The sequence below is a fragment of the Eriocheir sinensis genome, chromosome 7, assembly GCF_024679095.1.
Source record: "Eriocheir sinensis breed Jianghai 21 chromosome 7, ASM2467909v1, whole genome shotgun sequence".
NCBI classification, from domain to species: Eukaryota; Metazoa; Arthropoda; class Malacostraca; order Decapoda; family Varunidae; genus Eriocheir; species Eriocheir sinensis.
Genome location: NC_066515.1, coordinates 18326080 through 18354051, shown reverse-complemented (window position 1 = coordinate 18354051; position 27972 = coordinate 18326080). Strand labels below are relative to the sequence as shown.

Here is a 27972-nt window from a genome sequence, read left to right as displayed (position 1 = left end):
AGGTTTTTTGGTTTTTAGTTTGGTGTTTTTTTTATTTTATGTGCCGCATTGTCAGGTTTTTTTTTGTCCCAATCCATTTTGTTTCAGATCTTTCCATCTGATCTGGGACCATCTCTGGAAGAGAAAGAATGTAAACAAACAATGGCTCACACGTGAAACTCTGGATCAATTTCCTTTTCCGCCTTGATGCTGGGCTGCCTTGTGCATGGCGCGGCCCGCGACGCGGCGCGGCGGCGGCTGACGGCCCATTGCTGCCGCGGGATGGCCGCCGGCAGGGGGGAGGCCACGGGGAAGAAGGGTGAGACAGGCCGCGGCAGACCCTTGACCCGGCGCGGTATAGTAGTTATAGTTGTCGTAGATTTAGGTGTCATCACCACGGCCAGTCTGGTTCCCCGCCGCCTCCACACCTCTGGTCCATCTTCAAGTATTGCAGCTGGTCTATGATGGAGTTTGACACTGCTCCTCTTGAAGTGGGGCCGTGTGGGACTGGAGGCTCATCTGGTATCGTTGCCAGGAATTTGTTGAGCCTGTTCTTGGAGATTTCTGTGCTGGCACCGGTCAGGTCTCTGAAGTCTGACGCCTTGTATCGCTGCCAAGTCCGTCCACACGATCGGTCTCTGCCCTCCACCAGGCACAGTTCGCGGCACACTTGTATTCTCATCCGAGCGGCAGCCTGGAGCTGTCAAAGCCAGGCTGCCAGGCAGGGCGGGTGCTCAGTAAGGCTGTGTGCGGTACTGCGTTGTGTAGCAGGAAGGACTGCCTGAAGCTAACCCTGTGTAGCATAGTCACTGTTGCTATCTGTGGGAAAAGAAAAGAAACAAATTAAAAAAAGTGACCGTGTGTTTGACAGCAATGTTTTATTAGGCAGTGCTTGGTAAAATTGCTCAGCTACCAGCATGGGCATTTTACTTGTTTTCCCACGGGCTCAAGCATTAAGCCCGTCCTCAGGCAAACTGCCAGCTTGTACCCACTGACATTACCCTATTGTGTGGACGTGGCAAGGATACTAACTTGGCATCAGTAGGTCACTATTAAGGGATGAGAGGTTACTGATTTAGCAGTAAAAGGTTATCAGCTTAGCTTCAATGATTTGCTATCCCTGACATCCCTCCCCAGACCTGTCAGAGCCGCTGGCTGCTGCTTACAAACCTGGCGATGTGGAGCATGGGTGGTATCGCTGGTGGGAGGACCACGGCTTCTTCCGCCGGGCTGGCACAGAGGAGAGCTTTGTCATGGCCTTCCCTCCCCCCAACGTGACTGGCTCCCTTCACCTGGGACACGCCCTCACCTGCTCAATCCAAGACACCATTGCTAGATGGTCTGTGTCCTCATTTAACTTTCCTTCATACATATTAAGATTGCAGTGGTACTTTATAACAGCAGCATGAAGTATATCCTGAAGTCAAAGTGTCTTATTTTGTTTTTGGTAGGCTGGGGTGATAAAAGCACATAAACAAGAGCAGCAACACAAAAATACCCTAACCTTTCTAAACCTTAGCAGTGCTGAAAGTTGGTGTTCATCCCTGTGGTTTGGATAACAGTAATACTTCAACAAATCTTTCATTTTTTTTTAACGTGTCAGCCTTTAGTGCCGGTAGGCTTTCTTGAGGGGCTTGGATGGTAGTCGGCCCCAGCCCATCATGGTGCAGGCAAGTGTTTTATAGTGGCGCCATCTTTTCTTGGCTCACACTGCCCCCCCAGAACTCCTTCTTGATTCACTTGGATGGTTTCCTCTAGAGTCCGGGTTGATGGGTGGTCTTCAGGCAGCATGTGGGTAGTCTTAGGCCACTCGACGGTGACTGAAAAATCCCAGGAGGTAGCGTGGGGATTCAAACCCTCGTCGTCCATCACACGGTGAATGTGGAGCCCGCACGCTACCACTCAGCCACCGCCTACCCATAAAACACTAACCCTTTTTCCAGGCAGTAGATGCAGGTTTGGGATATGGTGTTCAGGACTTGGACTTGATTAAATGCACTACCTTGACTCTTTCTAGGCACCAGATGCAGGGTCATGAGGTGGTGTTCATCCCAGGGTCAGACCACGCCGGCATCGCTACACAGGTGGTGGTGGAGAGGCATCTGTGGGCCACCCAACGGAAGACCAAGCATGACCTGGGCCGAGAGAAGTGAGTCACCCTCTCAGGAGCTGCTAGTGGTGGCCTCAGGGTGAAGGATTTGCTCGCTTTGGATTAGTGCCACATTCATTTAGTGTTCAGAGGATAAAAAATGCTAATAATGTGCTCTTAGGAATATACATTTGCCATGGAATTGAGATTTACACTTGTGATTCAGAGAGGGAATAAGCTGCCACTGTAGCACCTTTCCTTTTTATCATATTGTAATAGTGTTTATGATGTAAAGAAATTAGAGTGTGAGAGAAAGCATTAGTAGGAATTATTTGCTTATGGATGTGAACAAACTAAAACACTACACATAAGAGAGTATCAAGACGCCTCTTTATCTAAAACTGATCTTTGCTTTTCAATGTCTTATTCAGTCTAATTTTTATTATGGCAGCATCTTGCGGGCATCATTAAATAATTTTGGTTCATCCTTGATTTGCCTCCTTTGATGTAACTAATAAAAAAGTTGTACCTCATAAAGACAGCAACTTCGCTTAGACATGGGACTTAAGTCGTCAGGATAAAGAAAGAATGAAAAAAGAACATAATTTTTCAATATTCCAGATTCGTGGAGGAGGTGTGGAAGTGGAAAGAGGAGAAGGGCACGGTGATATACGACCAGCTGAGGCGGCTTGGCTCCTCGCTGGACTGGAACAGAGCTGTGTTTACGATGGACCAGGTAAATGGCTTCAAGGCCGTATTCTTTGTTATTTCCAAGCACCCAAGCACACACATTCGACAAGGCTGGCAGGATATAAAGTAAAACCCCCATAAGAGGGAGAATAGATAGTTATTAAAAGGTAAATAAAAGGTCTAAAATAAGCTGGAAGATTAAAAAAAAATGTTAGAATGATTAAAGAAAAAAGATAAAAAGTAAAATCCTGTAAGAACCTGAAAAAAGTTAGAGAAAGGTAAATAAAGGCTCTACCTCCAGCACATGAACCGAGCAGTGACGGAGGCCTTCGTGCGGCTGTATGATGACGGGCTGGTGTACCGCAAGGAGGCACTCGTCAACTGGTGCTGCACCCTCCAGTCAGCCATCTCAGACATTGAAGTGGACCACTTGCACCTGACGGGCCCCACCGAGCTTGCTGTGCCAGGGCATGACCACCCAGTGACCTTTGGGAAGATGTACGACTTTGCCTATAGGACGGCAGACTCAGGTAGGTTATGTTAGGTCAAGTTAGGGCGGGTCAGACTAGGTTAACCCTTTCCCGTTCCGGTGAAAATTTTTGCAGTATTGCAATATTTCAGATTTTGTTTTGAGAAATGCAATTTTTTTTGCAGTGGCTGAATTCAACTCACGTTTGGGTATTGCAAAAAGTAGCACAATTACTAAGCTTTAAAATGACACCTAAGTGAGCATTCTATGATGAAAAGTAACTCTGCTATTATGAGCGTTAGAAGTAAAACATCTCTGTGCAATTGTTTGAAAATGTGCGATTTTCACAGACATCCCTGATGGGAAAGGGTTAAGTTGGTCCAGCTTAGATCAAGTAAGGCAATCACAGTAAGTTGTTAGTCAATGAAGTATGTGTATTTTTTTCCATACATCTGGCATTCCATTACTAACCTTTCCCCTCCTCTCCCACTCCCACCACCCCCTCCCACTACTCACCCAATCACCCTTGCCCGTGCCCCCACCCCAGAGAAGGAGGAGGTGGTCGTCAGCACAACGCGGCCAGAGACAATGCTTGGCGACACGGCTGTCATGGTGCATCCTGATGACACGCGCTACTTCCACCTCCACGGCCGGCTCCTCACACACCCACTGCGCCAGGACACCATACCTGTGATCACCGACAAGGCGGTGGACCCGAAATTTGGGACAGGTAATGAATGGATGCTCCCTTCGCGGCGACAGGTTTTTTGATGCTATAGGTTTGTTTTATGTTTTCATCTTTTTTATATTATTATTTGTCTGTGAGGTGTTGAGCTTGGAACAGGTATTGAGGGAATGGAAGAGTCAGATGATATGAGTTCTTGATAGTTTCCATCTCCTTTATTTATTTTTGTATTGCATGCTTATTGGTCCATGAGGTAAGTTATGGGTTACCTGAGCTTAAATCCCACTAATTACAGGTAACCAGTGAATATTCCCATTGTAATTATAGCAAGAATCTATTAATACTTTAGTTCTTTTTTTACATTTTCCATCTAATTTATTTTTTCTTATATTTCAACTACATTGGTCCTGGGTTTTGGGTCACCTGAGTTCAGGCTCCTCATCACAGGTGCGGTCAAGGTCACGCCAGGTCACAGCCACGAGGACAACCAGGTCGGGGAGAGACACAACCTGCCCTTCCTCTCCATCCTGGATGGCAGCGGTAGAGTGACGGACATCGTGCCAGACTTTGAGGTGAGTTGATGGGTGGTACTTTAGGGTGTTATTCATTCCTGAGGTGTTCTTCTTCTTCTTCTTCTTCTTCTTCTTCTTCTTCTTATTATTATTATTATTATTATTATTACATATTATTATTGTTATTGCTTTCTTTCTTTTATCATATTCTGTACATTGTTCTTAATATTCTTCTTGTTCACCTTGTTCTTATTCTTCCTGTTCTTGTTCTTATTCTTGTTGCTATTCTTGTTTATTTTGTTCGTCTTCTTCCTGTTCTTGTTCTTGCTATTTTTGATCTTCTTTTCTTCTCAACATTATCACTACTGTTATTTTTCTTCTTTTCCTGAACATTATCATTTCTTTTTAACCCATCGCACTCTTTTTACTTACCTTTCGTTGGTCTGTATGTCTGTTATCTTGCTGGTCTCAGGGTATCCCAAGGTTCAAGGCGCGGGATGCCGTGCTGGCGGTCCTGACAGCTCTGGGTCTTTACCGAGGCTGCCGTGCCCACCCCATGATGGTGCCTCGCTGCAGCCGCACTCAGGACATCATTGAGCCCATCCTCAGGCCGCAGTGGTGAGTGTGTTGTGTGACCTGTTTTTCTTTATTTTCTTCTTTTTTCTTTATCTTTTTTTCTCTCTTTTGCTTTCGCTCATTCTTTCTTTCTTTCTCTTTTTCCTTCTTTCTTTATCTTTTTTTTTTCTTTCTTTTTTCTAACCTCATAACCTATTTATTTAACCTCTTACATTCTATCCATCTACCTCCTTCATTCTATCTTTCTTTCTCTCTCTTTCCTTCTTTCTTTTTTTCTTTCTTTCTTTCTTTCTCTTTTCTAACCTCATACCCTACTCATTTAACCTCTTAACATGCCCTCCTAACCTCAACACTCCTGTCCCTTGTACCCCATAACCTATTCATTCAATCTCCTTACCTTCCCTTCTGACCCCTAAACCCCATATCTTTGCAGGTTCATCCGCTGCAAGGAGATGGCCAGAGAGGCAGCAGAGGCAGTTGACAGTGGTCGTCTCTCCCTTGTGCCGGAGCATCACCAGCAGGCATGGCACAGCTGGCTAGACAACATCACGGACTGGTGTGTGTCGCGGCAGCTCTGGTGGGGCCACAGAATACCCGTGTACTGCGTCACAACCTCAGACGGACGGGAACTGTGGATGGCTGCAGCCTCGGTGGATGACGCACGCCGGAAGGTTGTGGAGGGGAAAGGTAGGAGTGGTGTGTGTGTGTTGTGTGTGTTGTGTTGGGTTAGGTTAGGTTAGGTTAGGTTAGGTTGGGTATGGTTAATTAAGTTGGGGTAGGTTGTGTTGTGTTGGGTTGACTTAGGTTGGGTTAGGTTAGGTTAGTGTCTTCATGCTCTCTGTTGATAGCATTCAAGTTATCGGAAGGAAGAAACACAAAATAAACATCAGATATCAATAATTCCCACATAACCTCATCAGCACAAAATTCAAGGAAACATAGATAGAGAGGGAAACACCACTGAGAGAAGCAAGCTACATAACCAGCCTGCCATCCTTCCACACAGAAATAATTCCCATCTAACTTCATCCAACACAAAATACAAGTAAACAGTTTTAGATAGAGAAGAAAATACCAATGGGAGAAGCAAGCCACATAATCCCTCCACACACAGGCATCCCAGAATCCTCCATCGCCTCTGTTGAGCAGGAGCAAGATGTCCTGGACACCTGGTTCTCCTCGGCCCTGTTCCCCTTCGCCTCGCTGGGCTGGCCAGGCAGGGAGGGGGGAGGGGAGGCGCTGGACCTGGCCAAGTACTACCCCACCACGCTGCTTGAGACGGGCCACGACATCCTCTTCTTCTGGGTGGCGCGGATGGCCATGCTGGGACTCAAGCTGACGGGGGAGCTGCCGTTCAAGGTGGGGGTTTATGTGAGGTGTTCAATGTTAAAGAGTCACCAAAACTTTTAGGGCCGTCTTCTGGAACACTTTGGCACCCAAGCATACATGGTTTTCATATGCTGAAAAAGAGAATGGTATGTTAGTTTCCCTTGCAGACTTTTTTTTCCTTGAGCTACTGCCTTTACTGAAAAAAAAAAATACAAGGCTTTACTGAGTGGCTACTTGTCTACTGTGCTAAGTGGCCCTGTACTGCCTCCTACTTTTGTTTTGTAAAGTTGGAGAAACCCTTTGATCTTTATTTTTTTTTAGCTCGCCTGGTGATTCAAACCTCATATTCTTCATTCCCTTCACACAGTATCTTCCACATCTCTCAAAAGTTGAGTATATTTATCTCAAGGTTTGCACATAATAAATAAAAAGCAATCAATAATGTTAGTTCTCCCTTGTGGGCTTTTATGTTTTTTCATTATTACCCTTGAGCTGCTTCCTTTACTGTAACAGCCTCCCTTCTCCTCCAGACTGTGTTGATGCATGGCCTGTTGTGCGACGCGGGCGGCCACAAGATGTCCAAGTCCCGCGGCAACGTGATCGACCCCATGGACGTGATCGCCGGGGCGTCACTGGAGGGGCTGTGTGGCCGCGTGCAGAGCAGTCAGGAGGCGGCTGAGGTGGTGGAGGGACTCAAGAGGAACTTCCCGGCCGGCATCCCTGAGTGTGGGGCCGATGCGCTGCGCTTCACTCTCTGCTCCACCAACTTCAAGAGTGAGTCTTTGGGCCTGATGTAGGAGAGTGGCTGATGTGTGTTAGGTGAGGTTTGCTTGTGTATATGGTGGAGAGGAAAGTACAGTCAAACCTCAGTATTCATCAGGGGTGGGTGTGGTACTGAAAAATCAGTAGTGCGGTTGCGGTAGTGCGGTACTTTCTCTGGAGTAGTGTTGTCTCATTTTTTTTCTTTCCCAGTGCGGTATGCGGTGAACGGTACTGCGGTAGCGGTAGTCAAAATAAAAAATACTTCAGTGCCTATCCTGGCTATCCAAACAAAGGAAACATGCTTAAAATAGTACAATGAAAAATTGGCCGGCACCACGGACGGGTCCGGGTTGAAATGGCCGGCACCGCGCGGGTTAAAGAAGACTTGCAGTGTAGTAGTTTAGTCTGTCTATTTAGTATTTAATTTTGAACAATAACTGAAAAGTCAGAATGGTTGAATCACTGATTCTGATGACTGATACCGATTGACTGCTTGAGTCCGATTCACTGTAAAAAAACATTTCTGTGGGCATGCTGCACTGCAAATGTTGTCTTCGATAGTTTTCAAAGCACTGCAGGATTTTTTAGTGCAGTCCGCGGTGGTGCGGTATTTTCAGAAATTTTGCGGTAGTGCGTTACTTTTTTTGTGATGCGGTACTAGCACACTACCGCACTAAGTACCGCACTTGCCCAGCTCTGTTATTCATGATTTGACATTTGTGAGTTAGAAATATGTCTACCATCAAACATTTTTAGAAGAGTAGTTTGTTAGTTAGCTGATGTAAATACCCCAAATTAGATTCATGTATTTCAGTATAGTCCTGTATGCTTTTAAGGACTGATATTCTATAATGTTTTCGGGTGCCAGAAATGGGTTTTAGGTTCTTTACTGTGTCACATTGGTTTAGGTGCCTTGGTGGGTGACTGTAGTGTGTGTGTTTGTATGCTGTGAATGGTTATATAGCTGACTTCTTCCTTTTCTAACCATCACTATTTCCTTGAAGTATTTTGAGACTGGCCTTATCATCATCTTGCTTCATATGACAAGAAAAACAAACCTGTGTATCTTAAGTAATGTCAATAATGTTTTCTGCTGCAACTTGATGACTCTCTTGCTATATGGGGTCCTTGATTTTGATGAGTCTTCTTCACCTGCTTGTTAGATACTGTGTCCTCTTCTAATTCCTTTCCTCTCATGTCAGCATCCAATATGGGTCGTAACAGTGATAGTGCGTGATAGCTGCTTTTGAATCCTTTTCTTATAGGTTAGCACACTTTGACAGTCATAAAAGTGATGGTGTGTGGTAGTGTCTCCTAATTCCTTTCCTCTCAGCTCAGCATCCAAAAAGTTTCATAACATTGATCTCTCCTGCCACAGACCAGCTGCTGAACATAGATGTCACCAGAATGGAGCAAACCAAGTTCTTTGGCAACAAGATCTGGCAGACGGTGAGGTTCCTGCTGTCGGCCTTGGAGAGGGAGGCCGACAAGGGGCTGTCCTGCACCTCCCCTGTACAGCACTCCGACAGGTGAGGCGGCTGCAGGAGTAGTTTGGTGCAGGCAGGAAAGAGTGAATATTAGAGTGTCTTCTTTTCCTGTAGATAAATAAATGAAAAAAATGAAGTGAATACATTTATTGATAAACATAGATAAGCTACTAAAAATAAAAAAAAAGACGTCAGTGGAATGTATATATTTTTTGCATTTTAAAATTTTTGGTGGTAATTTATTGAGTCTTCAGCACCGATATGCCTTCAGTAAAGTGTACTAACTCACTACTACTCTTTGTGATAGTTAAAGTAGTAGTGGTAGTAGTAGTAGTAGTGATAGTAGATAGTATGTTTAATGTAATAATAATAGGACAGCTGTATAACTTTTATTTATAAATCAGAGTGTCTTCTTTTCTTGTAAATAAGTAAATAAAGAATAGAGATGAAATAAATTAGTAAATGCCAAAATAAAAAAAGCCACCTCACAATAAGCTCAGAGGTTAGTTAAGATGATGATGTACTAATATAATTCTAAATAATGTGTTCATCACCCGCCTCCAAGGATGCACGTGCTTGGGGTTATGGACCGCTGGATTCTGAGTCACCTGGCGGGCCTGGTGGCAACGGCAGACAACGGCTTCACCACGTACGACCTCCACCTGGTGACCCTAGGCTTCCTCGCCTTCTGGCAGAACCGCCTGTGTGATGTGTACCTGGTGAGCCTTGCTAGGGGGGAGAGATCATGGTAGTTTGTGTTAGTATATTAAAAGCTTTCCTGCAACACTGATTAATAACACATTCCTTAAATCCTAACTTACTAATCGAAAACTAATGGAACATATGTGATAAAAAGGCAGTCACAAGAAAAAATTATAGAAGAAATATATACCTAGAGAAAAAATCCACGTCACTGCTCCTCCAAAGTGAAAAGTATAAGGATATCCAAGTTAATAGATCAGAATCAGCCAGAGAGATGTTTTGATATTTCCCTCTTGAAGGCATTGAAGTCATAGGCAGGAGGAAACACAGGTGAAGGAAAAGTATAATCTGTACCAGGAGACTTGGGATGGAAAGAAGAGAAAGCTCATTATGATACAAAGAATGATTAGCATGCTCATTACTCTTCTTCCTAACATATGATCAATAAAGTGATGAATAAATAGGTTCTGGAGGGGAATAAATTTGAGGCATTCACATTGTTCATCATTAAAATTGTTGAGTAATGTAATCGTGGCTGGCTGTGTCCATGAGTTTTATGCGTCTGCCCCTCGGCAACGCTCTGCCCATAACACACTGCTTGTTCTGTAGGTCTTGGGAAGCTGGTGGCAATGTAGTGAAAATCTTGTGATAAACCTTTGTTGATCAGTTTATTGGTGCTAAATGTGGCAGGATACTTCCTGAGAATATATATATGGAAGTGTTAGAAATAGAGGAAGGATTAGCACTGGACCCAGCTAGATGGAGGAGGATCACTGCAAGTCTGACCAGAAGGATGGAAGAAGATAGATTATAAAAGAAAAAGGAGAAGAATGTATATTGTCTATCTCTAGTTTATTCTCCTTACTCCTCTATCAAGCTAATTTACGTATGTAGTTTTTATTTTTCCAATTTCATCTCCTTTCTAATTCATGTGGTTTTTATTCTTATTCTTTCATCAAACTCCCAATTTTTGTCGCCTTAATTCTTCCTACTTCTTCCTCAACTTCCCTAGTCCCTTATTCTTCCCTCTCTTTGATCAATCTCCTAACTTATGTAGTCTTTATTCTCCTTCCTCCCTCAACTTCTTAACCCTCCATTCACTCTACACCCAGGAAAGCATCAATTCAGTTCTTTGTTCTCTGTATTTTATGACCCTCCTAACTTCTGCAGTCTTTATTTCATCAACCTCATAATTTATTCAGTCTTTATTTCATCAACCTCATAAATATAGTCTTTATTCTCCTTACTTCTCCCTCAACGTCTTAACCTTCCGTTCAATCCACCCCAAGAAAGCATCAAGTCAGTTCTTTGTTTTCTGTACTTTATGAACCTCCTAACTTCTGCAGTCTTTATTTCATCAACCTCATAATTTATTCTGTCTTTATTTCATCAACTTCATAATTTACAGTCTTTATTTTCCTTACTTCTCCCTCAACCTCTTAACCTTCCATTCACTCCACCCCAGGAAAGCATCAAGCCAGTACTGAAGGGGGAGTCCAAGGGTGAGAGAGACTGTGCCCTTCAGACGCTTTGGACCTGTGTTGATGCTGGGCTCCGAGTGGCGTCCCCCTTCATGCCGTACCTGACCGAGGAACTGTACCAGCGACTACCAAGGAGGGAAGGGAAGCAGCGGAGTGTGATGGAGAGCGACTACCCACGGCCGGAGGAGGTGGGTGGCTAGGAGGCAGGCAGGAGTAGGCTAGGGTAGGGCAGGGTAGATAATAGAATGGGAAGATGTAGGATAGGGGGTAAGATATTTTTTATAGTAAAGGAGACAGCTTAAGTGCCTCTTGAAAAAAAATATAGAGAGAATAAACTCCACAATGTAGCAAAAAGGTAAATGGATGTCCAAATCAATAGTTCAAGATTGGTTAGAGAGTATAATAAGTGTAGGGACAAAATTATAAGGTGAAAGAAGTGTTTGTAAGATTATTATGTTAAACTACACACAGTAAGAATAGATATGTAAAAATATACACCCTAACACTCTACATAACAATACTAACTGATTAACTGGACATAACATTCTACAAATAAGTCCGACAGAGACACTTTCTTTTATTTTCCAGTTCAAGGGCGTGAGGAACCTTAGGGTGGAGGAAGGAGTGGAGACATTGCTGGAAGTTGCCTCGGCTCTCCGCACGCTCAAGACATCCTACGGCATTGCTCACGATAAGGTCACAGGTAAGGAGAGAGAGAGAGGGAGAGAGTGTTAAGATCTATCATTTATTTACTTATTTTCCCTTGTATACGGGTCAGTTTTTTTTTCGTGATCATTTAGTTTGTCATTTATATTTTTTTCTTTTTCCTTCATTACTTTTCTCTTTCTCCTTCACCTCCATACTCATTACTTTCCTTTTCTGTCCTTCCTCTCTCCTCGTCACATGTCCCTGTTTTTTTTTTTTTTTATGATCTTATACGTTATCTTTGTCATTTACATTTTTATTTTTCCTCCAATACTTTTTCTTTCTCTCCTTCACTTCCATGCTCATCACTCTCAGACTCCTACCCACATGTCCGTCCTCTCTCTTTACTACATGTTCCTAGTAATTTTGTCTCATCTCTTGTAGTTTGTTTGTCATATTTTTAATGTGTCTCTGATTCTCTCATTCTTGATTTTGTCCAACTTGTTCTTCTTCTTGTTCATCTTCTTCCTCTCTTGTTCTTATTCTTGTTCTTGTTCTGGTTCTTCTTCTTCATTTAGCATCCTTATTTTCCCTTATGGTGTTGGACAGGGCAATAAAGATGCTTTCGTCATTCATCTTGGTTTGTTTTGTGATATTGTACAACCTCGCCACATCATCCAGCACTCCTTCCACACCTCCAGGCAGTGTTGTCAGCTCTGATGGGGTGTTGAGGAGCATCCTGAAGGACAACCTGCAGACCCTGGCAACACTGGGCAGGATGAAGGAGGTGTGGGTGGAGGACGGGAGCTCCATCTCACCCACCTTCCACTCCTCCTCCGCTGTGGCCACCCTCTCCAGCACCACCACAGTCTATCTCCACCTGAAGGTATGAAGAGGCATGGTGTTACTGGTGTTAGGGTTTGTTATAGGATGCCATTATGTTTTGCTTCACTTTTTTCCTTTCTTTTATATCGTCACCTTCGTCAACAGACCGCCTAAGTCATTATTTTCTACTTTACAGGAAATCAGAAAAGAACGGTCATTATCTCATTTGGCTTAAGAGTTAGGCAGAAACGAAAAGGCCGATTCTAGAACACTCAAACCCATAATGACGAAGGCAACTATACAAAAATGGGCATCACATGTTGAAAAATTGATGTAGGCAAAAACCTGGAAATCACTGAAAAATGACTTAGGCGATAATTTTATGAGGGTGACGATATGCTTTTCCTCTTCATTTCTTCTTACTTGTAATATATGGATGTGTTTTATGATCTCTTCTAACCTGTGATGATCTAGAAAGTCTTATTTTTGTTTATTTTATTTTTTCTTTACCTTTTCTTTACCTTTACTTTCATATCTTTACTTTCAGATCTTCTTACTTGTAATATATGGATGTGTTTTATGATCTCTTCTAACCTGTGATGATCTAGAAAGTCTTATTTTTGTTTATTTTTTTATTTTCTTTACCTTTCCTTTATCTTTTCTCTCTACCTTTACCATTTGCATTTTTATTACTTCGTACTTTTCTTGTTTATACTTCATCATGTTTACTATCACTTATTATCAGCATTTATTTATCATTTATTCATCGTTTATTATTATTAGCAGTGTTTTCTTTCTCTTTTCCTCCTTTCTCTGTCTTTTCTTTCTCATTTTCATCATTTATTTATCATTCATTCATCATTTATCATTATTATTACCAGTGTTTTTCTTTTTTTTTCCTTCTTTCTCTATATCTTTTTATTTCTTTATTTACTCTCATTTATTTATTCAATCATCATTTATTACCAAAATTATTATCATATATCATTCATCATTTATTATTATTATTATTATTACCGGTGTTTTCCTTTTTCTCCTCCTTTCTCTTCATCTTTTCATTTTTTTATTTGTTATCATCATTTATTTAGTCATTCATCATTAATTACTGCCATTATTATCATCATTTATCACTTATTATTACCACTATCATCATCATTATTATCATCATTTATTATCCTCCGCAGGGCGTGGTTGACCCCAAGGTGGAGGTGGCGCGGCTGACCAAGAAGCTGGCGCGGCTGGAGAAGGAAGAGAGGAAGGTGGTCAAAATGGTGACGGCGCCGGGGTACGAAGAGAAGTCCCCGCCACACATACAGGAGGCCCACCACAGCAAGGTACCCGCCACCGCCCAGTTGTGTATCAGGGTGTGGAGTTTGTTACCAGATAATAGTGGGTTAGGGAACTACAATGGCAGGCTTAACACACTTTTGCATAGGGTGGCATTGGATTAATATTGTCACTCATGCCTTTATATTATGCAGGCTTGGTTAGGTTAGGTTAGGTTAGGTTAGTTTTTTTATCTTTTCCATTTTTTATCTTTTTTATCTTTTTTTTCTTTTCCCTTTTTTGTTTGTCTTTCCTGTCTCTTTCTTTTCCCTTTTTTGTCTTTCTTTTTTTCCTATTCTTTCCTTCCCTTCCCCTTTTTTCTCTTCCCTCTCCTTTCTCTCCCTTCTCTTCAATTCTTTTATATATTTTCTCTTAACTTTTTATTTTTATTTTATTTTTATTTTTATTTTTTTAGGTTAGGTTAGGTTAGGTTAGGTTAGGTTAGATTTACCGTAATGAATTTGAGGTGGAGGAAGGAATGGTGTAGAGGAATAGCGAGAGAAGAGATTGAAGGTTGTGGAATGATAGCTAGGTGTAATATGCATGATCAATAACTCCCCTTTTCCTTCTTCCAGCTTGTGTCGATAAGAAGCGAGATGGAGAGGCTACAAGCACTCATTCACAGCCTGGAGGACCTATAGAGAAGCACTGATCTCTCCCAGCCACCTGTGTTCCTCTTATTAGCTTGTTTAGGAGTGTCAAGCTAATAGATAAAAGCTAACACACGTATTTATAAATGCATCACCACCTCAGATCGCCTGTTTGAGAAGCCAATGTTAGAAGTTGCTGAGATTTCCATGGCCTGTTTTGTGATCCTAGTGATAGTTGTACACAACTTCTGTATCTTGAATCACCTATGAAAACCTGGTTAATCTTCTCTGTGGCTTTGGGAAAATAGTTGTAATGGGAGCCTGATACGTTTAAAAATATGGACCTAATACAGTGATAGCTTAGCACCACTTGATCTGCTTGATGCCATATTTTGATTTGCTGTACATACACACTCATTTAAAAGCCAATCTCTCGTAAAAGTTTAAAGTTGATTGTTTGACAGACGAATAAGTTCAAGCTCCTCAGGGTGGATTTTGTATTAGTATTCACAGTAAAGCAAGATGTAAAATAATCTTCAATACACTGGTTTGTAATAGAGAGCCTAACCTAACACACACACTTAGGGCCGCTTTCAGAGTCATTTTGTTTGTTTTGACCGTTGCCAATGGTGGCGAACGCTGCTATAGTATTTCCACGTTAAATTGGCTGATGGGGTAGTGGCGGCTGCGGGGTTAGCCTAGCCACGCACCTTACCACACACTCTCAACACCTCTCGCTTCCTCTGCAGCTGCCACTACCCCATCGGCCAGTTTCACGTGGAAATAAATAGTGGTGATCGCAGCCTTTGGTAACAATCAAAACAAACAAAAGTGACTGTGAAAGTGGCTCTTAGTCTGGTACAGGTAACATAGGTGAGACTGCTTTGTACCTGCCAGTTTTTGTATTAACATTCAGAGTAAAGCCAAGTGGTGTAAAATAATCTTTAATACATACACCATTTTATAATAATGAGTGCCCAACCTAACACACACATAGCCTAGTACAGGTAACACAGGTGAGAAAGCTTTGTACCTGCCAGTCTGACATGTAAATAGGAGAGCAAGAGAGGAAGGAGAAGGAAAGGGAGAGTAGGAGAGGGAGAGTTGGGAGGGAGAGTAGGAGAGGAAGAGGGAGTTGGGAGGAAAAAAGAGGGAGAGTTAGAAGAGGAAGGAAAGGGAAAGTTAGGAGAGAGAGTAGGAGAGGGAAAGAGAGTTATGAGAGGGAGAAGAGGAGGAGTTGGGAGGGAGAGGGAGAGCAGACATGTTTGTAAATAGTGTTGTAATTAAATTGTTGGTTGTTATTTTGTTGTGATGTAATTGTTATCCACCTTGTGTGCTGTGTGTGGCTAGAGAGAAGGTATTACATGAAACACACCAAGTTCAGAACAAGATTTTTCCCTTATATTTTCTATTCTTTGCCTTTCTTTACCTTTCCTCTATCTTTTTTTTCTTTTTCTTTACTGTTTGCATATTTCTTAAGTTCAGAGCAAATTTTTTTCTTTACTTTATTTTCTTTACCTTTCCTCTATCTTTTTTTCTTAATCTTTACCATTTGCATTTTTCCTAAGTTCAGAGCAATTTTTTTTCTTTACATTATTTTCTTTGCCTCTCTTTACCTTTCTCTTTTTTCTTTATTTTTACCTTTACCATTTTTTCATAAGTTCAGAGCAAGTTTTTTCCTTTATTTTCTTTACCTTTCTTTTCTTTTTCTCTTATCTTTTTACTTTTACTGTTTTCTTTCTTTACTTTTTCTTTTATCTTTTTCTTTTACCTTTTGATAAGTTCATGGCAAATTTTTTTCCTTTATTTTCTTTTCTTTACCTTTCTTTACCTTTCCTTTATCTTTTTTCTTTACCTTTACTGTTTTCTTCCTTTAACTTTTCTCTTTATCTTTCTCTTTCTTTACCTTTTGCATTTTTTCATAAGTTCAGAGGAAGATGTTTTTTCCTTTACTTTATTTTCTTTACTTCTCTTTACCTTTCCTTTATCTTTTTTTCTTTACCTTTACTCTGTTTTCTTTCTTTACTTTTTCTTTTATCTTTTTCTTTATCTTTTGCATTATTCATAAGTTCAGAGCAAGTTGTTTTGTCTTTACTTTATTTTCTTTACCTTTCCTTATCTTTCCTTCCCTTTTCTTCTCTACTTTTACCTTTTGCATTCATCTTTTACTCCATTTTGTTGGTTATATGAAGATCAATGTTATTTTTCTTCCTTTCACTTGATTTTCTATGTAAGAGCCTCAGTGATTTGAATATTATTGATGTTTTGATTCATTCTTTTCTTCTTTCTACTACAACATCTTTTCACTAGGGAGAACAACATCACCATCACAAATAACACAGCTGTTCATAGGGTTAAAAAGAACATGTTTATATAGATTTGTTTTCATTATATCCCTTTTATTACAACTTTGGCATGTATATGAAACAACCTATATTCTTAATCATTTCGGGAAAGTGGAAAAGAAAGAGCTGGGGGTGAGTAGGAAGAGGGAAAGGGGAGGAAAAAGAAGGGGAGAAGGAAGAAGAAACGGCTGGGTGAATAAAAGAAGGGAGAAGGAAAGGAACAAAGGAGGAAGGAAAATGGAAAGAAGGAGAAGGGAAAAGAATCTGGTGGATGAATACGAGTAGGGAGGAGAAGGAAAGACAAAAGAGGAAGGAAAATGGAAAGAAGGAGAAGGGAAAATAAACGGCTGGATGAATAGAAGAAAGGAAGACAAAAGAGGAAGGAAAATGGAAAGAAGGAGAAGGGAAAATAAACGGCTGGATGAATAGAAGAAAGGAGGAGAAGACAAAAGAGGAAGGAAAATGGAAAGAAGGAGAAGGAAAAAGAAACGGCTGGATGAATACGAGTAGGGAGAAAAAGGAACGAGACAAGAGAGGAAGGAAAATGAAAAGGAGAAGGAAAAAAACACGTGGATGAATACAATTAAGAAGAAAAATTAAAAACAAAAGAGGAAGGAAACTGGAAAGAAGTAGAAGGAAGAAGAAACACCTGGATGAACAGCTACAAGAAGGGAGGAGAAGGAAAGAGACAAAAGAGGAAGGAAAATGGAAAGGAGAGGGAGAAAGAAACAGCCATGTTCTAATCAAGTTCTATCCCACAGGTAAACTTAAACACCTGGCTACCATCTCAAATAACTTAGATGATAAAAAGGGTTAATGAGAACATGTTTATATATATATATATATATATTCATTTTTGTTATATCCCTATTCTTGCAGCCTTGGCATATATGGGGAGTTGAGGAATGGTCACAATCCTTAAAAGAAAAGTTTGAGGTTTGCTATAAGCCCTACGATATAAAATTAAGAGAAATAATGTAGAAGGGAGAGAACGCTTGAAGAATGATTCCCTATAGCCTGATTTCTGAGCTCAGCATTGCCCTGTCTATCATATATCTACACGATGAGATAAGTCAGGTATTTCAAAGGTAGTATTTGTATTTATTAAGTTATGAGACTAGTTTTGCTTTCTATTACCACTTTTTTGAGACGAAATTATTGTAGAAGTGCTGGATTTTTAGTTATTAGTTGTATTAGGCGTTTTTATTTAGAGTTACGAGGCTAGTTTGGCTTTTTACTTAACTCTTTAGGATAGGAGTAATTTTAGAAGTGCTGGATTTTCACAGCGCTAGGCCATATTAGTACTATTAATTAAGTTATGAGGCTACTTTGGCTTTTAACTTCTACTCTTTGGGACTGAGTTAATGTAAAAGTGTTGTTTTTTCAGTTAAGTCGCATTAGTATTTATTTATTGAAAGTTCTGAGGTTGAAAGGGTTGATCAGGGCTGCCAACATAACACTGACTCCAAAACTTCACTAAACCATCGCAGAACCAAACCACATACGCTTACCAGGTTTACAAAGCTAAAGAGAATAAAAAAAAAACATCAATTATATAAAACAAACTCCAGGTAGCCCCAAAAGCACAATAATACATCACAAAACCCAAAAAGAACCAACAGGACGCCGTGAGGGACGCCCCGTAGGCCGTAGAGCACCTGAAGGCATTTGAGCAGCACCTGTCGGGGAGGTAGGATGTTGTTTGGTAAGCTCCTTCACTACTCTTTTACTATGCATACCTCACGTTTTACTTTAAGATAGTAATAATGGGGAGGGAGAGTAGAGTCTGTAAGCATCTTGGCGAGGCTGAGGAACGTGGATAAAAGGAAATATTTGATGTAGTTTGAGAGCGGGGAAGAGGCGGGAACCCATGTGCTCAGACGCGTCGAAGCTTCATTTTGCCTGTTCGAAAATCTCACGTAGACGATTATTTTTGGATTTCCGTTGACTGTTTTGTGGTGCTGGTGATAGTTTTACAAGGCCTTTACATCTTGAACGGATAAAACACAAATATAGCATGTTTTCTTCCCTGTGGCCTTAGGAAATGGGGGAAGCAGGGGCTGGTGAGGGACGCCAGGAAATATTGTTAGGCTACGGTATATTTTTTTCTGCTTAAATAAATGAAGGAAATAATGTTAGGCTACGGTATGTTATTTTCTGCTCAAATATATGAAGGAATTAATATTATGTTACAGTATATGTTTTTTTCTGCTTAGATAAATGAAGGAAATAATGTTAGGCTACAATATATATTTTTTCTTCTTAGATAAATGATGAAAATATTGTTAGGCTACGGCATATTTTTTTCTGCATAGATACATGAAGGAATTAATGTAAGGCTACGGTATATTTTTTCTGGTTAAATAAATGATGGAAATAATGTTAGGCAACGGTATATATTTTTTTTCTGCTCATATTTTATCCTTTCTCTCCTCCTTTATCTCGTCCCTCTTTTCTCCCTTTTCTTTTCCATCTTCTGATTGCTTTAACATCCACAGGTATCCATTCGTGTGTGTGCGTGTGCGTTTTCTTCGACCAAGGGACAGATACACATATGCGCACACATGTACACGTGGAGAGGGTCGGTATGCTCGAACCACACACACACACACACACATATACAGGCTATCCCCGTGTGTGTGTGCGTGTTTGTGTGTAGGGCTCTCTCCATGTTGCGTGTGTGTGTTCCGTGTCTTGTTGTCTCCATCGCTGTTCCCATCATCTGCTAAGGTATGTTATTTTGGTATTGCTTAGGCTTATATATGTCTTGCTATACTTGATATCATGGTGCTTTTTGTTATCATTGATATTAAATATTGTTGTGTGTGGTATAAAATTTTAATGGAGTACGTAATGGACAGGGAGTGAGGCCGAAGCTGCTCCACTTCCTCCCTCCCACTCCAAGCTTCCCTCCACCTGGCCCAGCAGATAACCCCCGCCTCCTGCCTCCTCGCCATCCCCCCCGTTTCCCTCGCTTCTCCTCCCACACTCCCGTCCCCCTCCACCTGGCCGCTGTCCCACTGGCCTCCCCCGCCTCCCACCACCTCGCGCGTGCCCCGCCAGGGCTGTCAACCTTTGCAACAGATGCATGCTATAAGTTTTTTCCATTTATTTTATTATTGTTATATTTTTTTATCGGGTGCTCTGATATTATTTTACTACTACTACTGCTACTACTACTACTAGGCTACTACTTTCTTAATTGTTATTGCACGCTTATAGCTACCACCACCACTAGTCTAATACATCTGTTTTTTTCTTCTTTTTATCATTATTACTATATTTACTCCATATTCACAGGTCAGTTTCCATCAAGGGACAGTTTCGCACAGATACACATGTGCACGCGGAGTCTGTATGCCGATCATGACAAGTACACACACGGAGCGCTTGTGTGTGTGTGTGTGTGTGTGTGTGTGTGTGTGCATTATTATATCTAGTTATCAATATTATGGAGACCTCTTTATTATCAGCATTATGTTACCACTATTGTTGCTGATATTATTGCATTTATTTGTATTTACTTAGCTTTTTCGTTCGTTCAATGCTCTTTTTTCTTATTTTAGGTGAATAGGAATATATAACAAAAAGGTCAGGGATTAAAACTCTGGACCTCAACTGCGTGTGTGTGTGTGTGTGTGTGTGTGTGTGTGTGTGTGTGTGTCATGTGGTGGTGCGCAGGGCTCTCTCCGCTGGTTCTGTGTGTTCTGTGCGTTGCAGTCTCCACCACCACCACCTTCATCGCCACACCACCACCACTACCACCACCACCGTCTTCAATGCAGGTATTTGTGATTTGATTTTTCGTATCCTGTCATTCCTTTTTTACTTTCTACCTCTTTACCCTTTATTTCCGTTCATATACCTTTCCTTCTCTCCATATACCTATAAGCTACCTCCCAAGTTTTAAGGTATATTTTATCTGATTTTTGATACTATGTCACTCCTACTTCACTCCTCTTTACTGTACCTTTTATTTCTATTCATGTATCTTCTCTATATAATTGTGCCTGTTTTTATTTTTGATTGGTATTTTTTTTACCATTTTGTGTACTATTTCGCTATGTTTGTCATGGTATGTTTTATCTATGCTATGTTTATGCAATACTATGTTTATGATGTTAAGGTAATGCCCGTATTGTTAACGTATCGACGCCTCAGTTCGCCTGTTTGGAAAGTCTCTCGTGGAAGTTGCTGGGATATTCATGGACTGTTTTGTGATCCTAGTGATAGTTTTACTTTATCTGCATCTTGAACGGGAAAATCACCCATGAAAGCCAGTTCAATCTTCCCTGTGGCCTTGGAAAACAGTCGCAATGGGAGTCCGATACGTTTAAGAATATGGACTTAAATTTTTTTCTCTCATACGCTGTCAGAGAGCAGAGAATGGGGAACAAAGGGGAGAGGAAGTAAGATTAGGAATGAAAACCAACCTTACATCACAATCGAATATATTAAGATACTCATATGAACACGAAACATCATCAAAAATACATGTGTGACAGTAGTATAATATCAAGCTCTAGGCGCTACGGAGGGCGGATAGGTGTCACGTGGCCCTCCAGGTGACGGGGCAGGTGAGCAGACAGGTGACGAGGATGAGGTGCAGGCTGTGAGGGTGTGAGGGGTGTGAGGCTGGGGAAGAACTGCTGCTAGGGGTCTCTGGGGTGGCGTCGTGTTGCATTGCCGCGGAGTTTTCACCTGAAGGAGGGAAGAAGGAGGGAGTTAGAGTGGGAGCGAGCTGTTTTATCAGTATTAGGAGGGAGAGTCAGAAGGGAAGGAGGGCTACAGGGAGTTAAGAGAGGGAGTGAGCTGGTTTTTCATTGTTAGGAGGGAAGGAGGAGGGGAGTTGAGAGGTATAAGGAGGGATTTAGGGAGAATTAATGATTTTTCACTATTAGGAGGGAAAAATGAGAGATGCAGGTAATTAGTGAGGGGGGGAGTTAGTGTTTTTTTCAGTTTCAGGAGAGAGAGAGAGAGAGAGAGAGAGAGAGAGAGAGAGAGAGAGAGAGAGAGAGAGAGAGAGAGAGAGAGAGAGAGAGAGAGAGAGAGAGAGAGAGAGAGAGTTGGTTACCAGTGTTAGTTAGTTCACCCCATCACCCCTTCACACTTAACCCCCCCCCCCCCCACACACACACACACACCTGCAATCACGTGTACGGCCACAGCATCGCAGGTAGTGTTCGCGTAGCAGCAGGAGTAGCGGCCGGAGTCTGTGGGTTGTGCTCTTGCAACGTAGAGTCTGCTCCTGACGAACCCCCAGTGTGGCTCTCCCCTCACGCTGGTGCAGGAGAAAAATAGGGACATTAAGAAGGTTTACAATTGCCAAGAGAGAGAGAGAGAGAGAGAGAGAGAGAGAGAGAGAGAGAGAGAGAGAGAGAGAGAGAGAGAGAGAGAGAGAGAATTTTTTTTAGTTTGCATTAGATATTAACATCGGTCAATTGGTTTTCCTTTTGATCCATTATATAGATAACCGAAAAAAAGGAAGTTGTTTGTACCGGTCATAGAGTTTTCCTTTTTCCTATCTTAACATTATAAAGATTAAAAATAAGTTGTTTGCGCCGCGGATCATTCTCTGCTTATCCCAATCATGATTATAACATGTTAATTGAGTTTTTTGCGTCATTCCCTTTTATCTGTGAAATATGTCGCCACTGGCCCTTAAAATGAATGGAAACGAACCAGCAAAGGATTCCGTGTTGAATAAATTGTGCCGACATGATTTGATGAGATTAAAATGGGAAAGAGTCGAGGGGGGAAGGGGGGAAGAGGAGGAAGGGAGAGAGAAGGGAGTGCCAGGTTTTGTTAATTTATTTATTTATATTTATTTACTAACGTGTTTATCTGTTTTTACTTCACATTTTTGTTGGGGGCGTGTTTTTTGATAACTACCATTTTTCTACTCCTGTCTAAATTTTATTACGTTTTTTTTTTTTTGAGAGAGAGAGAGAGAGAGAGAGAGAGAGAGAGAGAGAGAGAGAGAGAGAGAGAGAGAGAGAGAGAGAGAGAGAGAAGGACGGGCCAACGCTAAAAAGAAAAAAAATGTCAGGATGAGAGTTTTCAAGACAATTAAGCAAATGCAACACACACACACACACACACACACACACACACACACACACACACACACACACACACACACACACACACACACACACACACACACACACATACATACACATACACACACATACACACACATTAAAAAAAAGATTGCTGAGTTGTTGCTGCATGCTTCACTGTTTCGCATTAGCATAACAGCGGTGCAGCACTGATAAACATGCACCACCACCACCACCACCACCACCACCTCCATCACAAACAACCACCGCTACTACCACCACCACCACCACCATCACCACTGCTGCTCCACTCTATTAGCATTACCACCACCACCACCACTACTTCTACTACTACTACTACTACTACTACTACTACTACTACTACTTTTCTTTTTCCGACCTCACCTCTCTTCCACTTACTCCCTCACTTCTTGCTCTCCTCACCACCACCACCACCATCATCACCATCACCACCCTCCTGTCATTCCCAATTACTAGTATTTTTGACAGTGACATTTTTCTCTATTATTTTTATTATTGTTGTTGTTACTTGTGCATTAGTTCGTCTGCTATTCATGTGTTCTGATATTGATGGTCGCGCTTGTGTGTGTGTGTGTGTGTGTGTGTGTGTGTGTGTGTGTGTGTGAATAGTGAGTGTGTGTCCTTTTATTTTATACACACAACAGCATTTCCCTGGTTCAATTGTTTTTAGTTTCGTTCTTCTCTTTTATTGGGTTGATATTTTTTTTTCGGCAGGCAATTCTTTTTTTTTTTTCGCATGTTGGTGTATTTTTTTTTATTGAGATTCACGCAATACCGATGTGAGTTATGGGCCGTTCCAGCGACGGACAAAATCACAAAAAACAATTCTCAGTGTATGGCAACAGCGCACCAACACACCGTTCTAGCCTATCACAAAACGTTCCCTCTACGTATTCTCACTCAAATGGATTAAATGATACATTCTAACATATTTTTTTTATATTAATACGTTATATGTATTGATCGGCTTAATTACCAGTAAGGTAATGATACAGACGACGACTTTTTGGTGTCACGATAAAGTGGATAAGGAAAGGAAGTTGGTGATATTTGGTAATTATCGTGATCTATTTGTATTAGGTTTCAATGTTTTCTGTACTTCTTTTTCCTTTCGTTTTCAGTTGTCAGTAGTTCAAGGTCCTCAGTAATCTTTCATTGATCTAATTGTATAAAAGCAAATTAGTTTCTTCAATTTCTGTATTTTTTTTTTACCCTTTTCATTTTCCATTTGCATAAGTTCCCCAGTAATCTACCAACGATCTGTTTGTTTAAAAGCGTATTAAGATTCAAGTTTTTCTGATTTTTTCCCTTTTTTCCATTCATTTTTAAGTGGTTCAAGTTCCCCATTAATCCACCCTTGATATATTTGTTTAAAAGCGTATTAAGATTCAAGTTTTTCTGATTTTTTCCCCCTTTTTCCATATATTTTTAAGTGGTTCAAGTTCCCCATTAATCCACCCTTGATCTGTTTGTTTACAAGCGTATTAAGATTCAAGTTTTTCTGATTTTTTCCCCTTTTTTCCATTCATTTTTCAGTTGTTCAAGTCCCCCATTAATCCACCCTTGATATGTTTGTTTAAAAGCGTATTAGATTCAAGGTTGTCTATCCATTTTTTCCCTTTCTTTTTCATGTATTTGTTGGTCCACTATGCACGCTTTTCCTTTTCCTTCCTGATATTTATCTTTTGGAGGTTATCACGTTCAAAATTTTTTCTTGTTATTCTCCAGATCTTTTAATCCATTTCCACTCCCCTTCAGCTTCATAAACAATTCCTTGCCTGGTTTTCTCTCTCTGCCTGCCTGCCAACTTGCCCCCCCCCTCTCTCTCTCTCTCTCTCTCTCTCTCTCTCTCTCTCTCTCTCTCTCTCTCTCTCTCTCTCTCTCTCTCTCTCTCTCTCGTAGAAAAATAAAAAGCCACAGTAACTTTAATACTCTTGAACAAATTTTTAGAACTCGCTTTCCATGTTCTTTGGGATCAGGCAGTTTTATTTTATTTATATTATTTGGATTATATATTTTTTTATGTATTTTTGTTTATTTATTTATTCGGTATTTTTGTTATCGTGTTATTTCGTCGTACTTTACTGCAGCCATCCTTTAAGCCCCTGAGTAACTTGAGTGTGTTAAAGCTTCGTGAGTTCCCCCTCTGATAGACCCCTTAGATCACCGTATTTTTCCCTTCGTCTCCCCTCTAATTCGGCCCCCAGCGGCAAGGGTCCAATCGTGCCTTGAAACATGACCTTGATGAGAGGGAATTATATGTCATTTCACCTGGCAATCACCTGACCCCGACCGGATGAGGTGATGAGTGCTGCCCCCCTTCCCTTCCCCCACCCCCCTCCCGAACCAAGTGACCTCTTCCCATGTGGTATGAATGGTTATCATCATCAACTGACCTCTCTTTTGGCCACTTATCTATATTTTTTTTTATAGGAGCAGTGATTAGCGGTTTTGTTCTTTCTTAATTATTTTTGCCCTTGAGCAGCTTCCTTTACCGTAAAAAAAACATAATGCGCTCTTGTTTCCTGTAGGACAAAGGGCTTTCACAACATCTTCCACCTCTCTCTGGTTGATGTCAGTGTTCTCCATTCTGCTCCGCCAAGGGTTTTAATTTTATCTCCCACACCTTGCTCTCCACCTCTCTTTGTTCGATGTCAGTATTCTCCGTTCCGCTCCGGCAAAGGTTCCAATTTTTTAAAGTTGGTGCTCCCCTTTAATTTGGGGCTTCAGGTGTACTGTCATTCTCTCACCTTACACACCTGGTTTCACCCCTGTGTGGTGGCTAGTGTACCGTGTCCCTCCATAGTCATAATCTAATAACTCCGCGTGTACCCACCTGATGCCGCCCCTGGAGGTGTTGAAGGAGAGCACGGTGGGCCCCCTGCGCCAGGTGACGGGGCCGTGGGGGAAGGGCACCTGCTCCACAATGCACTTGAGCTCGATCATGCTGCCGCTGTTGTAGTGCTTCTCCTCCACCTGGTCTCCGCGCTCGTCCACCACGCGCGCCACCGGAACTGTGGAGGTGAAGAGAAATAGAGTGGCTGGCGTCACACAGTCGCAGAAACAGAGGATAGTGAGAGACTTTGAAAGATGATCTGCCTTTCTGTCTGAGGTAAGGAGACTATATAAAGGAATAGGGCAGTGCACGCCATATTTGACGTCACGGGCAGGGGCGTATTTAGGATCTTGAAAAATTGGAGCTTAGCTTAGGCCAATAATCTTAAAGATTTTCACCAGAGTGGCGAGTGGCCATGAATACGTGATAGGAACGCGAACCGGACGGGATGAAGCCGAATGTTTTCCGCATTAAAAATAATTTCATTTGTGTGTCGTCCCCGGCCGGGGCAGTTCTTACTTTTGTACTAAAAAGCTTTTTGAGATCCGGGCTATTCATAAAGCATTATGGGTATAGCCCCCAATGCTCGGATCTGACTTCGCCCAAAGCCCATATAGGAACCATATGGGCTGTTATTAAGCCAATGGCCTTGCAACGGTCATCATGGGCTCAGGTCAGGGGGTTGAGGCAAGGGCCCGCGTGGTGGCAGGGTGGGTAGCAGCGTTCCTAGGTGTGCGATAATATTTATAAAATACGATAATGAGGTTAGGTTTAGGAACGTAGATTTATGCATTAAACTCACAAAAGCATCAATAAATAACGATTTTGATAATAAATATATCTAAATCGTTTATATGCGGGTGCGACGGTTCTGGGTTAGAAACAGGCAAATACAGTGTGCTGAGTACGACACTCTGGTGGCGCTGCTGTGGCCAGTGCTCGCGGCAGAGTGCAGTTCAAAAGAACAAGTTATAGTGAACACCAAGGCCCGCGGTTTTCACGTTTTGTCGGCGCGATACTTTTCTTAGTGCCGAGTAAATCTCGCGTCAACTCTTCTCAGCTTCTCGTAGTGCCTGCCGCCCCACGTAACACACCGACAACCCAGGCAGCAACGCCCCGCACGCCGAGGGCAGGGTAACCGTTTACCGTTTATCGTTGATGAGGTTTCAGGCCCCGCTCCACTGTCAGCGCAGCGCTCCGCAGGGGCCGTCAACAATTATGATGTTAGCCTCAAAAATGATCCTCGACATGCACTTATTCACAACGTCGTAGTGAGTGAGTGAGTCTTAATTGCTTTCATGGATAGCCTACTGATGTCCTTTAATAAACATGGCATCATTATAGTCACTTGGCCATGTTTTGGTTCGTGCTAATCACAATATCTTTCCTTTTTACACTATCACAAATATCCATTACTTCATTTTCCATTAATCTGATATTTTCTTTATAGTATCACAATCTAATGTCCAACAATTATTTCCAACTCACTGAACATTTAACACAATTTATCTTCGAGTCTCAAACACCAATTAATAGCCATGATCGGTTATGTTACGAATTCTTTCAATTTCAGTCTGTAGGACTACACAACACTGGTCATTCGCTGAGTGGTTGATTTCAGGCTTCTTGTACCTCACACAATTTATGCATTTGTGGATCAGCTCTCTAACGGTTGGGTCACATTTCAAAACATAGTGCATTGTGCCTCCAGCAACAGGCTTATTGAAAATCTTCTCAATTTTCCCCTCAACTCCTGGAATATCGAGTGTAGGAACTCATTCTTGTTTAACAATGTCTCAATTATCATATCCCCAATTTCCTCCTTATGCACATTGCAGAGCATGATCTTTGGCCTTAATTTTCCCACACTTTTTTTGTGCTAACTTGATCTACATTTTTAAATTTCTGAGCTGCTTCATTCCTTATATTCTCATCATCAAAGTTCATTACAATGTTACCTCCATTCGTGAATCTTGAATCAGTAATCTGAATGCCTTGTAGTGCCTGTGAAACTTCATTTTCATTTCAGTAGCCCTTTTATCTTGATCAGAGGCCTTCACGACAAGGAGATGCTTCTTCCTCCTCCGTTTTGCTACATCAGCCCAGCTGGCGCCAGCCGACTCTGTCTTGTCAGCGCAAAGCTCCGCCACCTCGCCCAACTTCTCTTTCACACTGAGTGCCCGAGTTTCAACTTCATCTTTCACAACTAATATTTCTTTAGATAATTCTTGCTTAAATTCATCCAATTTTTCCACAATGTTGGTTGCTAAAGATGCCTTGTGTAAGCATGGCGAACACACCCAGTTTATTTTGGGTATATTATCCTGCTTGACCCCTGTCAGATGAGCACACTTCACATGACACCACTTAGGGCACAAACAGCATGCAATCCACTTATCGCCTGAATAGTCTTCACAGACGCAACATACGTCTCTCAGAGTCCTGCTTCTGCTGCTCGCCATTCTCGAGTCAGCAGTTTCAGGAGCGCACAAAAAGAACGTCCATCCGCGCCCACTGTCACTTATGTGTTCCTTATGGCG

At 41.7% G+C, this 27972-nt stretch overlaps 2 protein-coding genes across 2 annotated transcripts in view; one reads left to right on the top strand and one right to left on the bottom strand.

The window, feature by feature from the left end:
• Positions 1–123: 123 nt before the first annotated feature.
• On the top strand, positions 124–15448 carry LOC126993862 (valine--tRNA ligase-like). The gene is made up of 18 exons (XM_050853000.1): positions 124–298; positions 1117–1318; positions 1997–2128; positions 2690–2804; positions 3060–3288; positions 3775–3957; positions 4360–4484; positions 4897–5042; positions 5434–5687; positions 6115–6359; positions 6860–7103; positions 8470–8620; positions 9144–9297; positions 10746–10949; positions 11350–11464; positions 12108–12292; positions 13416–13565; positions 14133–15448. Exons 1-18 carry the CDS (start codon positions 187–189, stop codon positions 14196–14198), a joined length of 3012 nt encoding a protein of 1003 aa, XP_050708957.1. The 5' UTR covers positions 124–186; the 3' UTR covers positions 14199–15448.
• Positions 15449–20932: 5484 nt separating this feature from the next.
• Positions 20933–27972, bottom strand: part of LOC126993851 (basement membrane-specific heparan sulfate proteoglycan core protein-like) — a 63091-nt gene continuing 56051 nt past the window's right edge. Inside the window, exons 6-8 of the mRNA XM_050852994.1 lie at positions 25433–25610; positions 21637–21773; positions 20933–21193 (exon numbers count right to left, since the gene is read on the bottom strand). Of these exons, the coding sequence (XP_050708951.1) occupies positions 21042–21193; positions 21637–21773; positions 25433–25610 (467 nt within the window). The 3' untranslated portion in view covers positions 20933–21041. The remainder of the gene's footprint in view (positions 21194–21636; positions 21774–25432; positions 25611–27972) is intronic.

Coding starts and splice junctions, on each gene's coding strand:
- LOC126993862 (XM_050853000.1), top strand. CDS start 187: ATGCTGGGCTGCCTTGTGCATGGCGCGGCCCGCGACGCGGCGCGGCGG. Junction 6,360..6,859: donor CGGGGGAGCTGCCGTTCAAG/GTGGGGGTTTAT, acceptor CTTCTCCTCCAG/ACTGTGTTGATGCATGGCCT. Junction 12,293..13,415: donor CAGTCTATCTCCACCTGAAG/GTATGAAGAGGC, acceptor TATCCTCCGCAG/GGCGTGGTTGACCCCAAGGT.